Below are 14,550 nucleotides of genomic sequence, written 5' to 3'. Positions count from 1 at the left end.
TCTTCAGGATAGCCGTTTTTCTTTTACTATCTTTATTTTGGACCAACCGCCATTGTTACCACCGCCAACCGCGTCTCAACAGTCGTCACAACATCAACCACCCACCACAACGCCGCTTCACCACAACAGCCACGACCCTTCACGTCACACCTCGCAACCGTCGCATCGCCACTGTTCTTGCGCCGCTTGTGGGTACCGGTGTTGGACTCGTGCAGGGCGCGCGCCGAACAGCGTGTACAAAACCACGGATTTTCCGCTCCAAAAACGGATCAAAAACGACACACGCCCACTTTTGTGCCGTCCAATCGGTGAGCGAGGGGTGATTTGGCCCCGCCTCCAGGGCGTTGGAGGGCGGTCGCTATATGCAAATTCATGGATCAAAATGCATTCACGCCCACTTTTTCTCGGGCCAATGGGGAGCGAGGTGAAAGGTCGAAGGCAGGGGGTCAAAGGCGAAGCCACGGGGCTGATATAAGCGACCGCGTTCGTCAGTAGAGGAGAGTTAAGACTTCGCAGTCGGTGGAGTTGGGAAGAAGAAGCAAGAAGGAGTTGGTCGTCGTCGTCGTCGTGTGCGTTGGAGTCGGAGCGAAGAGGACGGAGCTGTGGAGAGGCGGCGAGGGCAGACGAGGGGGTGCTCGCGTCGTGCCGGGAGCTGCACACCAGGGAGGCCGACGGCGCGACCTGGTCGAGGTGGAGACGCTCGTCGCGGGACTCGAGACAGAGTAAAAATCCTCCTTTCCCCGAGCATCAGCAACCCCCTCCTGTTTCCCCCCGCGCTGAGATAGTGCGACCAAGGGGGCCCCTTTTCCCACCCCCTACCAGACACTGTCCGCGAGGCCCGCGGAGTTGAGGCACCATCGCCGCTCCGCGTCTCATCACCAGACGGGTAGGCCCGACCCGGTCTCGGCCTCAGGCCCGCCTCATCCTTGAGGGTGTTCTTTTTCTTGGTTTTGGATATGTGTTGTCGGCGCCGTCTGTGAAGTAGAATTGTATAAGTGTTGCCGTGTGCTCGCGTAATCGGTATTAGATCTGCATTGTCGCATTTGCTTTTTGTGTAAAATTGCATTGTGTTTCTTTTCCTTTTCTATGTGCTTTTGGTGGAATTGAATATGTGTGCTTTCCGTTCATCGCGAATAAATGTGCTTTATGTTGAACTGCTTTCCCGCTTCGCTTCGTCATTTCTCTCATTGAATCCTCATCTTGCTTCACGTAAAGGGTTGGTAGTGGGCTGAATACGCCCGATAATTAATCGAACCGTCGAGGTCGACGAATAACACCGCTCGGTTATCCCGATAGTACGGAACGGGTCGCTTAAGTGGCCAGTGTCCGAAGTCGACCTGCGGCGAGGTGCGATCGCCCTGTCTACCCTCCGTGTGGGTACTTAGGTAGGTCGAATTTGGCGAGCAACCCTATCCCACGCGGGGGCCGATTGGCTCGATCGCGGTGAGACCGAAAGGTCCACCCGTGACTGGTTCCCGGCGTTAGTCCGAGAGGGTCACGACTCGATTGTCCGTCCGGTGGGCGACGTGCCGCGATTCGAGTTACGTGGCCGTCAGCACGCCGGCGGGCGCGAATCCGTAACAATATATATATATATATATATATATATATATATATATATATATATATATATATATATATATATATATATATATATATATATATATATATATATATATATATATATATATATATATATATATATATATATATATATATATATATATATATATATATATATATTGCCACCACATCAAGTGACCGATGTAGTCATCTATTTTTTTCTGTGGACTATTTTATCCCCAGATGACCCTCAAAATTTTTCATTCTACATCTGCAATTATAATGTCACAACGAAGGTACCCATGACATCATAATAATTACTTATTCCCCACGAGGAGTACTTGTCAGGTGTCAAGTTTCAATTTTTTCCTTGGTGCGGTTTCAGAGATATCGAGGTCCAAAGTTTTTGTGTTTTTCCAACTTAACTGCCACACCACGTGACCTACATCATCATAATTATCAATAGAACATTCTACACGAGTAGTCGCTCTCATCGTGAAAATTGTCTCAATCCGACAAGCGGATACGGAGGAAAAAAACACTAAAGTTCTGTGCGGACAAAAAGAGACAGACAGACAGATCCAAATGTAATACCCTCTCCTTCGGTGAGGGTAATAAAAACAAAACATGAAATATGTGGGACATTTACCTCGACCTTTCAGTAACAATGAATGGTTTACCGTAGTACAAGCTTTGAAATAAGATAACTGCACCTGGTGAAACATTGATTGAGACAAGATTAGCAAAACAGCAACAAAGCAACATAAACCTCACAGTGTCAGGTTCAGCAGGCCCAGCAAAAAGGCTTTTGTATCAGCATCACTGGGTCCACTGCCAGTGTAGAGTCGCAAGCCAGGCCGCTGGAAATAGGTTGCTGCTTTCGAGAGAGCCCGCAGTTCAATCAAGTAGAGAAAGTATAGGTTACGAAGACGCCGTGGCCCTTCACCACGTGTTAGGTGTGGGTCAAAGCGCTGTTGAAACTCCTGTGGGTTTGGACCCCAGTGGGAACCATACACACCTCCAAGGACGTCAGGTGAGAGGGAAAGAGTTCAAAAAGAAACATATAAATAAATAACATGAAAATTTGAATGAATTAATCATAAACATTAAAATATTTTCTTACCTTTCTTACAAAAACTACTCGTGGAATTATTGCAATCCACATTAGAACGGCACTCAGTGGAGCGCATACTTCCGCCAGGCTGAAGTTTACATTTTGCATCCCAATGATAGGCCGGATGTAGATCCGGTCATTAATCAAAATTTAATTGGCTTATTCTCGTCACCTATGCAACTCATCCACCAAGTTTTGTCATAATCCGTCCACAGCTTTTTGATAAAGAGGGCAGTTTTTGTACCCCATCTCTCAATGGTGAAGAATCACCAATTTTAGTATCCGGATCCAGATCCGTATCTTCATCAACATCTAATCAATTCATCCTTGTCACACACCCAACCTGTCCACCAAGTTCCATCCAAATCTTTCCATAACTTTTTGAGATATCCTGCTCACAGACAAACAAGCAGGGGTGAATACATAGTCTCCTTCCACCTTCGGAGGCAGTGGTAAATATTTGTTTAATTCAAGAACAAGTACATGCTTGGGATGCAGGGGTAGATAGTTTCATGACATACAAACACACGATGGCCTTGCAGGAAGAACACAGACTTGTGTGGACAACCAAAATTGCTTGTTTAAATCCAGATGAAGATTCCAATAGTTATGGATTTTGATTCTAAGCTTCTAAAGGAACTTCAGCAAGTCTCGAGTGAATTACAATATGAGAGTTGATCAAAATCCAGTTGACTCACTAATAACCTGCACTCAGGGAGAAGATAGTCTGATGCCCATCTTGTCCCACTAAATCAAAACGCCAGTACACTGTGCCCCTTTGAACCGGAGTGGCCGTTTTACCAGCTGCTATTCAAACCTCCATCTACCCGAGCGGCTGGATTTTTCTCCAGGGAGCACAGGGTGGGGGAGCCGAAAGTCTAAGGAGCTCAGGGTTCAAAGGGTTAAAGCATCTTCGGATGGAAAGATGGATGATCCTCCTCACGCTGAAAGGCACATAAGGCTGCCGAGGCAGTGTCATTGGCTAGGGAAGGGGTCACAATCCTGGACGGGTTACTAATCGAATGGATCACCCCCAGAAAGCCGGTACTCATTTTGCCGACATCGGAAGGATGACAGGCTGATTCAACCTACCTTTTATTTTGACACTGCTGGGGCTGGACCTCAGGACCATAAGATACTCAGCCAACTACCCTAACCATTAAGCAATCACCTAGCTTAAGGCATCTTAGGGTGGACATGAAAAGCAGACAATTAAAAAACAAACAAAAAAAAAAAAAACACTTCCACTCTCCTCCAATAAAATGTGGGACTCATTTTCTCTGCACAACAAGCTAAGCCTAGCCGATTGCTTTGAAATAAAAGATGTATACAAAGTAATAACTGCCATACAATGTATGTGTGACAATGTGTGCAGTATTCAACGGTTGAAAAAATAAATAAATAAATAAAACAATTCATCAAGATTTTCATGTTATTTACTAATCGTGAACATCAATTATGTGTATAATGTGATGATATAGATATGGCAATGCAAATCAGAGTTTCATGACATGTACCGTATTACAAAAAAATAAATAAAAGTTTTCCAATTTTATTTCCCAGATTACAAAGCAAAACCCCTCATGCATTTTACTATTATATTGGTAACTCTTTGCTAAAAACGAAATACAATATGTTTGAGCACCATTTTAAAGCAATCAGGAATCAAATATTGTTCAAAATTATAATGGAGTCTCATGTTCATCCCAGTGAACCTCCAGCAGTGAGAGGAACCCTCGAGGATCCGGAAAGGGAGTTAGCTGACCGTCCGACCCACCGCTTGCCTAATATACCACCTGTGACAGTCCCTTCACTCGATCACTAGAGTGTGATAAACGTCGGGAGGAATAACCCAGAGGTGGTCCTCGCTCCGACCGTGCACGTCTCGACAGTAAGCAGGGGTGGGCTGCCTGTTCGAGCCCCTCTTGTCGGTTGAGTAGAAGTAATCAAACGATTGAGTGCAAAACTAAGGGGCCATTTACTGAAGGTGAACAAAGACCATACTTTGAAAATAAATGAACGAATTAAGGTCTGTGCAGTCATTTTAAAAGTAGACAAATCAAATAAGATGAACCAATTTTGCATTTACAACACGAAGGCAGACAATAACCATCATACAATGAAGTCAAAGCCTTCATTATCTAACTTGATTACCTCCGTCACCGAAGGAGGACAAGAGGTCATATTTTCACCCGTCTGTGCAGGATATCTCAGAAAGTTATGGATGAGTCGGATGAAACTTGGTAGACAAGTTGGGTGTGAGACAAGGACGAATGGATTCGATTCTGGTGAAGATCCAGATCCAACTAGTCAGTGGGATGCAAAACAAACTGTTCAGTCTAGTGGAGGTATGCGCTCTACCGAGTGCCGTTCTAGTTTGTTCCCGTTTTTTCACCTGTGGAACCAGCTTCCTCAGTGTTCAACCCCATTCCTCCCTCCAGAGTTTCGCAATGACCGTTGATCACCACCATCTCAAGTCAACCCCCATCCACACTCAACTCTCCCAAGCTTACCCCTTATTTTCTCAGTTGTGTTTTCCCCCTTTCCCTCATCATCATTTTTGTTCCATTTGTTTCATCCTCAGTTTTCCCCCTTCCTTTTCTTGCTATGTTGGAGCTTGCATCCAGCTTGTTCCCTCTGTCATCTTCCCCCTCACCTTTGCTCTCATTCTTACCTTCACCCATTCATTCTTACTCCAAGTGTGCCTCTACACTGGTGCTGTTGGTTGTTTTCCCCACTACGCTCTGCTTTCCAGCTCTTCCATGACTCTCGAATTTGTATACAAAATAAAAAGCTAAACTGCATCACAAAATTGAATTGATAACAAATAAAAACAATCATAGGAAACTGATGTAGGTCATGCACAGCACTACCTGGCAGACTAATTTCAAAAATCAAGAACACAGATCAAACCAAACACGTAGCGTGAACAAGCTGCCTTCATCGAGACCAAACTAAATAGGTAGAGTGAGCAAAATACCTTCATTGAGATACTGTGCACAAAGGTGCACGTTTATGCTGGCATGCAGGCCAGAGATGAGTCGGTAAAAAACACGCTTCTCCAAGCACAGCCCTGCAATAAGAAGGCAACAAATGTCAATTGATGCCGATGGACATCATATGGATAAAAAGAAGAGATGCTTCACCACATATGCAGTTTACATGGAAGAAAAAAACAAAAATGCTCGACAATGAAGGGTCAACATGCTCTTTCACCTGACTGATCCAGATATGACACCAAGGCTTTAATTGCCAAAGAAAAAAAAAGAAAAGAAAAGAAAAAAAAAAAAGAAAGCACCAACAACACATCAGGTGCAACTACCTTTCCAGCAACAATTCTCGTTCGACCAAAAAGAAACTACTCAAAGCTTCATCAAATAACTGATTTTTATTTATTTGGGAAAATTCAATCTACTCTAAATGGGATGTGCTGAAACTCCATTATGATGACAACGACCACTACTACCACCACTACTACTACAACAGAAACAGCCACTACCAATTATTCCCACCGTAGCGGAATGTGGTCGGTCGGGGTATGTTTTGGCCCTAGTCTTTCACGAACCGGCTGGCCATGTCTGACATTCGACTGAAGGTAACTTTGTGAGGAATTTCTAATTTGTTCAGGGTGTTAGAGATAGCTTGCTTTCTCTTCTCAAAAGACACTGAGATCTTTTACACCTACCAATAAATGTACAGTTGGCAGATGTTAAAGATCCTATGGTGTCCTTCGTAAAGAGTGGGCAGTTATCACCAGCACCCTGAAAAAATTACTAATTCTTGCCTGGACTGCAAGTAGTGAGTGGTCAGGTCCTCTTGAAGGTTCTTCAATATCAGGTTACACTGCTTGCTGTCTTAGGTTATGATTGGTGTCGAGATAGCAGTTCCTCTCCAATAAACACATTAACCAGGTTGTTTGCATGTTACATGTGAAAAGCCTCGACTATGAAGGGAAATCAGTTATATTACTAAGATTTATCCAGCACAATGTCAAAGAGTTGGCCATGGAGGGAAACGATAGTATAAACAGAAGAAACAAATAAATCAAAATCGTGATGTTGGATTCCAGCAAAGCACAAGATTCATATGGAATGAGGATTTTGCAAACAGCTCACCTTCTAACCATTCATAAAAGCTCTCACCTGGTGGGAGGTGAGGTTTGGGGGTTGGAGTGGAACAGAAAGGGATCAACAAAGAAAATCTTTCAGCAGTATATACAGTGGTGAGAAAAAGTTTGTGAACCCTTTAGAATTTTCTGTATTTTGCATAAATTTGACCTAAAATGTGATCAGATCTTCATCTTAAGTCCCAATAATAGATAAAGAGAACCTGATTAAACAAAAAGCACAAAAGAACAATACATCTGAAATTATGTGCTTAAAACAATCGTATTGCATTTAAGATTCGACAATGTTATCCACAACCACCACCACCACCACCAGTTGTTGATTATTCAAACAAATCACCACATCATTTTTTTATAAACAAACACACACAAACTGCCTCCACCACATCATTACAAACAAAAACACCAATATCAATCTCATTATTGATTATTTGTAAACAAACCAACACCAACAGAAAACATTATCCATAAACAAACCACCACCACATCCCCCAAATTCATTCACATCTTACCATCGTCTTCCCCTGTAAGAGTGGAAATAAAGAGAGAATTAGGTTTATTGTAATCAGGTTTAATGTGCACAGCATTTTCATAAATGTGCCCTCTGCAAGAACTGTATGGTCTCATTAAAAATCAAATTTGAGTTAAGTTCAAGAAAATGCACAAATGTATTGAAAAAAAAACACTGAATAGTTTTCAACCATTTGTCAACAAGAACAGCAGATACACTTCAAAGAAGAGAAAACTCTAAGATTTACAACTATGTGGTGGAGATCTAGTGCAAGCCTGATGAACCAAATTACATCCTCCTGCATCTACATTCCTTGTGCTTGAGAGCAGAGGCTGAGGTGATCGGCCCAATGGCACTTGACGGGCATTTTAAAACATTGCACCTTCCTCCAGACAGATTACGATCAATATGGTTGGAGACTTTCCACGAGTAGTTCGGCCCCCAAAATAAGAGACCTCTAAAGACCACAGGACATCATGGAGATCCAAATTGTGCATGCATCAATATTTTTGTTCACCAATTAAAACCAGGTAGTATTATCAATCAATGCTCAAAATAATTCCTTTTCTCAAAAAAAAAAAAAATCATTCGCATTACGAACCAATTGTAAACTACCCTAACACATGGAAGGGAGAAGAGTTCAATTTTCCAAACACTTACCAGCACAACTGTGCCAACCCTGAGCCCCAAGTGGTCTGTACACAGAGCGTGGTCTGCAACAAAAGCAGTGGTGGTTGTAAGATTATCAGCATTACAACATTCACATACAGTGCCTTCAAGAAAATATTCACACACCTCGACTTTTGTCACATTTTGTTACGTTGTACTCAAACACACCACCCCCACTCGAATCAATGTTTCGAAGAAGCACCTGTCAGCGATTACAGCTTCGCGTCTTCATGGGAATGTCCATCAACTTTGCACATCTGGATTTGGGGATTTCCTCCCATTCTTCCTTGCAGATTTGTTCAAGCTCTGTCAAGTTGGATGGGGAGCGTCGGTGAACAGCAATCTTCAAGTCTGCCTTCAAATTCTCAATGGAATTCAGTCTGGACTTTGGCTGGACCACTCAAGGACTTTCATGTTCTTGTTCTGAAGCCATTTAAGTGTTGCTTTGGCTGTATGCTTGTGATTATTGTCCTGTTGGAATGCAAATCTTCACCACACTCTCAGGTCTTTTGCACTCTGAAGCAGATACTCCTCAAGGATTTGCCTCTATTTGGCTCCATTCATTGTTCCCTATATCCTTACAAATCTCAGTCTTGCCATTGAAAAGCATCCCCATATCATGATGCAGTCACAACAATGCTTCACAGTAGGGATGGTGTTAGATGAGTGATGAGCTGTGCTCAGTTTCTGCCAGACATAACGCTTTGCATTCAGGCCAAAGAGTTCCATTTTCATCTCATCAGACAACAGAATATTTCTCCTCATGCCCTCAGTCTTTCATGTACATTTTTGCAAACTTCAGGTGTGCTGTCATGTGCCCTTTTCTCAGGAGTGGCTTCCATTTGGCCACTCTGCCAAAAAGCCGAAACTTGTGAAGTGCTGCAGAGACTGTTGTCCTTCTTGTAGGTTCTCCCATCTCAGCAATTCTGTCAGAGTAGTCAGTTGGTTCTTGGTCACCTCCCTGGTGAAGGTCTTCTTGCCCGGTTGCTCAGTTTGGTTTGGTCGGATGGCCAGCTCAGAGTCTGGGTAGTTCCATATTACTTCCATTTCCAAATGATGGAGCTCACTGTTCTCTTGGGAACTTTCAACACACCGGTTTATACCCTTCCCCAGATCAATGCCTCCTCACAATTCTATCTCAGAGTTCTAAGGACAGTTGCATTGACTTCATGGTGGAGCTTCTGCTCTGACATACATTGTCAACTGTGGGATCTTATATAGAAAGGTGTGTTCCTTTTTAAATCACATCCAATCAATTGAATTGGCCACAGGTGAACTCCAATAAACTTGTGGAGACATCTCAAGGATGATCAAAGGAAATTGGATGCACCTGAGCTCAATTTGGAGTGCCATAGCAAAGGGGTTGAATACTTATTGACGCAAGACATTTCAGCTTTTAATTTTTAATTTAGTTGTAAAAATTCTAAAAACGTTTTCACTTTGTCATTATGGGGTATTTTATGTAGATCGGTGACAAAAATTTTCTTTTTAAAGTTTAATCAATTTTGAATTCAGGATGCAACAACAAATGTGACAAAAGTCAAGGGGTGTGAATACTTTCTGAAGGCACTGTGATAACCCAAAATTGGAGATGGTGAGGATAAACAAGAGTTATTGAGAATGTTGCATGACCTGTCCATTCTTCCCTCCACTATTCCATTCTATTCCACTGGGCCCATTTTCTGTGCAGAGCATTGGTGCTGCCTAAGCAGGCTCCTTGGCTATTGGGCACAACTCTGGACAGGTCGCCACTCCGACACTGGATACCAGCAAGCTGGTACTCATTTTGCCGACCTCAGAAGGATGACAGGCAGAGTCAACCCCACCTGGTATTAATTCAACAGCCGAGTGGATTGGAACCCAAGCACACTACCCTTTCATTAAGCCAACACCAGGCATCATCTACGATCCCAGCCTCAAGTTTCTTTCACAAAAACGTATCCGAATCTCAAGTCTTGTCCCCCATGCTCATCGCTATCAGCACCTCCAGGTACATTCTAGTTTATGGCGAGAGTCAGTAACTCCACAGAAGGAGTTCTAGTTTAGAGCACAAGTCAGTGCCTCCACAGAATGCATTCTGGCTTACAGCAAGTGTCATCACATCCAAGTGCATTTTGGCTTACGGCAGGAGTCAGCACCTACATTGAGTGAGTTCTGCTTTAGTGTGAATCAACACTTACATCGAGTGCGTTCTGTTGTAGGTGTCATCTTATGCCTTCCCACAGGATTCAGTACATCAGGGACGAGAGAATGAATTGGAAAGCCACAGACAGTATCGAAGTGTATGAAAGAAAGTAAGCTTTTGGGAAAGTATTCCCATGCGGAATCAATATCAGGTGCTCTGGAGATGAAGGTCTAATCCTTTTTTCAGAAAACAGATTGAAATCCTTGCCAGTTGGCCCATGCGAACAGCCATATTCTGCACTATCGAGGTTGCCCAGTTAAAATAGCCAGAGATTTGTGACTTGACAAGGAAGTGAAGAAGATCCAAGCGAGGCAGAAGAGGAACAAGAAAGACTGGATGGAAAGTTGGTCATTAGTAGATCCAGGAGGGAGGACGAACCAATTGCAGGAATATGGGTTCGGAATGTGTCGTGTGTGTGTCTGCTGGTGCCTGTAATGTGTAGCATAATTTGAGATGATGCTTGGTGTTGGCTTAATGGTTTGATGGATGGCAGGCTTGGGATCTTAGGGTCCTGAATTAAAATCCCGCTCGGCCGTTGAATTAATACCAGGGGGGTTGACTCAGCCTGTCATCCTTTCGAGGTCAGCCAAATGAGTACCAGCTTGCTGGGATGATTGAGCCATTCGAGTATCCTGCGTCAGAGTGGCGACCTGTCCAGGATTGTGCCCAATAACCCAGGAGACTGCTTCGGCAGCACCGACGCTCTGTACAGAGTATGGTCCCAATGGATGGATGGGTTAGGAAATTTACAGATTGTGTCAGACCAACCAAGGTTGTTTGTCCATGTATACTTGTCCTCGATTACTATCAGTATGTGGAACTTGTAACATGTTAATATCTTTAAAGAACCGAAATCAACAAAACCTTAGTTTCACATATCCTCCTTTCATGCTTTCCCAATAAAAAGTAGCTTCGATTGTAAGTTTTTGTCAAATAAAACAAAATAAAGAGCAGAGTGCATCAAGGCAATTACACAACTTGCTGGGAAGGGAAGAAATGACAGTTTTATTTTCAAATTATTAAACAAACAAAAAAAAGGTTAAAAAAATCATTTAAAAAAAAAAAGAAAAAAAAGGCAATAACATTCGTACTTGAAGCAGTTTTCCTCATATATGGCATTCCACACACGTGCTGCACTAACACCTTTGTAGCCAGTAAACCGCTCAGGATTTCGGAGGAGATCCACATACTCCATGTCTGGAGAAGTTTCATCTGCTTGGGAATTATTCCAGAAAATAAATAATAATAAAAAAAAGAATCAATCAGCAAAACAAAACAAATATATTTTACATTATCATTTGTTAAATCAGGTTATCATTAGGGGATTTCATCATGGTTGTGTCAGCAAGTCTATAAAAATGTATCAAAATTAATAAAGAAAGATCCATTAATAAAGGAGATGGAATTTTCATTGGGTATTTGTAAATAATAAAATAAATAAATAAATAAAGTACAGAGTAGTCAAAAATAAATAAATAAATGAATAAAAAGTGGACCCCCACCACAAGTTTTATCATACAAGTTTATTTTACCAATTTCTCTTATATTACAGGTATGGCTGGATAGCTGAGAAGATGGAGCTAACCAGACAGATTATTACCCTGAGCATGCCCTGGACAAGAGAACAGAAGATGTTTTCAGTGGAAATCTACTTCCGAATGCAGTCATTCAAGGAAACTCAAAGAAATTTCAAAACCATGCAAGTTCAGGAAGGAGGGGACTGTGCTAAACACGGGGAGGTGATTTTTCCGATTTTCTGCAAAACTCCTATTCCTTAAACATATTTTTTTAAAATATGATTCACCCCCCCCCCCCACTCCCACAGTTAAATTTCCATCTCCGATCTTGAATCATATTTCGTTTCCATTTATAACTGCATTTTCGAATAACCCCGACATGTGAAGAAATGTCATCGTTCATTGGACCACAACATCCCACCAACTAGCAGATATCAAAACGGCAATCGTCGAGAGGAAAGATGCTGCACGAATCAAGGAAAATGATAAGGGAATCAAGAATAAGTTTCGTTGGGAATGGATGGAGAAAGAAGCGGTTACTCTTGTGAACAAGAAATTTTAACGCACTTCACCAGAATATTATACAAGGCTGGAAAATCGTTGTGCACGTGATGTGATTGACTATGGTGGCCAAGGTTTCAAAGCATTCCACAGTCATTCGTCTTCCAAAAAGCACATACGGCAATTAGAATCACGGAAGACAAACGATTCAATTGCTGGGTCATTCGGTGCTCCTCTGAAGAAGGTGACACCATACGGACTAAATCCTGCTTATGTGATTGACTTGACCATCGAAAGAAAGGACACCCCACGACTAGCAGTGCCAGTAGCAGACCGAGTCGTTAATCTTGAGGTACGTGAAGAAAATGTATGATATTTTGCATGATACGCAAAACTTTGAATAATGATGCTAAACTATTTAATTATGGACTTAAAAAAAAGGATGACTGATAAGTTTTGTGTCTTTTCATGAACAGCACGATCTCTATTGAACAATAAAAAAATAAAAAAATAAAAATCAGAAATTATCAACTCCATTGTGACTGATAATCAGCATAACTTGTCTTTATTGATTAGAGTTAGAAAAAAAAAACATTTAAAGACAAAATATTTATCAACTCGATGTACGAGGAGCTAGTTTTGCTTTTCGTTGCTTGCTTTGCATGCAATTAAGTTTATTATTGTTTTTCACACCAAAAAGATGACGACATGAAGCATGGGAATGATGGCATGAAGGTTATGCAGCTATTATTCAAGTTAACTTAACTAGATGTAACCACTGGTAATGCCTCAGATTTATTTTTTTAAACAATTATTATTGGTCAATAAGCGCTTCATCGTTTCTAATTTTATTTCAGGCAATGCTGCTTGGTGTTTTGGTGGAGAATTCAATCCCCTTTTTCAATGGCACCTAGGCTGAATGAACTCACTAAGGAAATGGAAAGAGATCCCAAAGCACTGAATGGACTGTCCATGGACCAGACCAGTGCATCCTACAAGATGAAGTATGAACTGTCTGCTACAATGGAGGGGGACACACTCAGGATTCTAAGGTCCACTCACTTCTACCTGAATATGGATGAATCGACGAGTAACAATCTCAAAAAAGGTTCTTTACATTCTTGTCAGTTTCTATTCACCTGTTCAACAAACATCTGTGATACACCACTTGGCCTCTGTCAGCTTGATAAAAGCTGATGCAAACTCCATATTGAAGGTGGTCACCACTCTAATGGAGTCAAAAGAAATTCCCTGGGAAAACCTTGAATCAGTTCTTATGGACTCCTGCAACGTGATGAGAGGTTCCAAATCTGGATTTGAAACGCTGCTGCATCAACGTCCAGCACCTCATCTCATCGATGTGGATGGAGACGCATGTAATCATGTCCATAATGCCATTCGACAATTTTGCCAGCTGTTTCACTATAGAATTGAGGAACTTCATACCGACATCTTCAATGATATCAAGTGGTCCAAAGACTTGCGAGATTTTCTCCAACAGATCTATGAATCGATTGGAATTGGTTTAACAATGCCCGAGAGATTTGTTTCACACAGATGGTGATCCAACTATGACACGTCATTGTCAAATCTGAGGCTGTTTGAAGCATACACCATCTTCTACTATTCTTTCCTCAATGAAGCCAACAAGTCTCTTTCCCTTCCAAACCTGGTAAAAATCTTCCACAAAAAAGATCTTTCACCAGAGGTGAGAAGTTGCTTGAGGGAAATCATATCATCCCTTGGTTCCCAAGAATATGACTGAATATGGGAAGAATAGGATTTGCTTAAAACTCTTCAATACAAGGGTGGACACACTGCTGACCCTGAACTTCTATACTTCAGTCCATCTGCATGTTGAAGCAGTATATGATGATGTTCGAGTTGAAGCCCCTCTCATCCACAAGCTCCATGACAAGCAGATAGACCAAGTCAAGAAGTTTGTGTACTTCATCAAGCCAGAGGTCCTCCTGAATGCTGGCCTATCACAGCTCAGACAGCTAGATTTAGATGCTAACATGCAAAGAAACAAGGATTTGTTTTAGGGAAGCCGTGGGTCACTGATCAAGAGTGACAAGAAGAACTCTTCTCTTCAGGACTTCAAAAAAAGGCAAGACAAGCACACCTGCAGTGTGGCAAGTACTTGCAGAAGAAGTTGCCCCATTGGAAACAAACTTCTGGAGGCTGCCTCAGCCATTGACTCCCTGGCACGAGGACACAGCACACCCATGCGGCAATTGAATAGTCTGCTCTTGTTGGTTATGAATGTCTTGAAAGAATCGGAAACAAGTTCCTCTGACCTAGAAGTCCGAGAATTTCAAGTGGACAAGACATTGCCATTTCCACTTGATGCTGATGACAATG

At 42.2% G+C, this 14,550-nt stretch overlaps 1 protein-coding gene across 2 annotated transcripts in view; it reads right to left on the bottom strand.

The window, feature by feature from the left end:
- Nucleotides 1–14,550, bottom strand: part of ERO1B (endoplasmic reticulum oxidoreductase 1 beta) — an 88,656-nt gene that overhangs the window by 23,054 nt on the left and 51,052 nt on the right. For both annotated transcript variants that reach the window (XM_085895770.1, XM_085895771.1), the window contains 6 exons: nt 11,260–11,380; nt 7,975–8,027; nt 7,316–7,327; nt 6,793–6,819; nt 5,658–5,750; nt 2,338–2,581 (listed from right to left, as the gene is read on the bottom strand). In XM_085895770.1, coding sequence (XP_085751896.1) covers nt 2,338–2,581; nt 5,658–5,750; nt 6,793–6,819; nt 7,316–7,327; nt 7,975–8,027; nt 11,260–11,380 — 550 coding nt within the window. The remainder of the gene's footprint in view (nt 1–2,337; nt 2,582–5,657; nt 5,751–6,792; nt 6,820–7,315; nt 7,328–7,974; nt 8,028–11,259; nt 11,381–14,550) is intronic.

The sequence above is a fragment of the Eptatretus burgeri genome, chromosome 9, assembly GCF_056783735.1.
Source record: "Eptatretus burgeri isolate ZD-2024b chromosome 9, Ebu_testis_v1, whole genome shotgun sequence".
Classification (NCBI taxonomy): domain Eukaryota; kingdom Metazoa; phylum Chordata; class Myxini; order Myxiniformes; family Myxinidae; genus Eptatretus; species Eptatretus burgeri.
The sequence above is the reverse complement of the archived record's forward strand: the minus strand, read 5'-3'. Positions and strand labels throughout refer to the sequence as shown.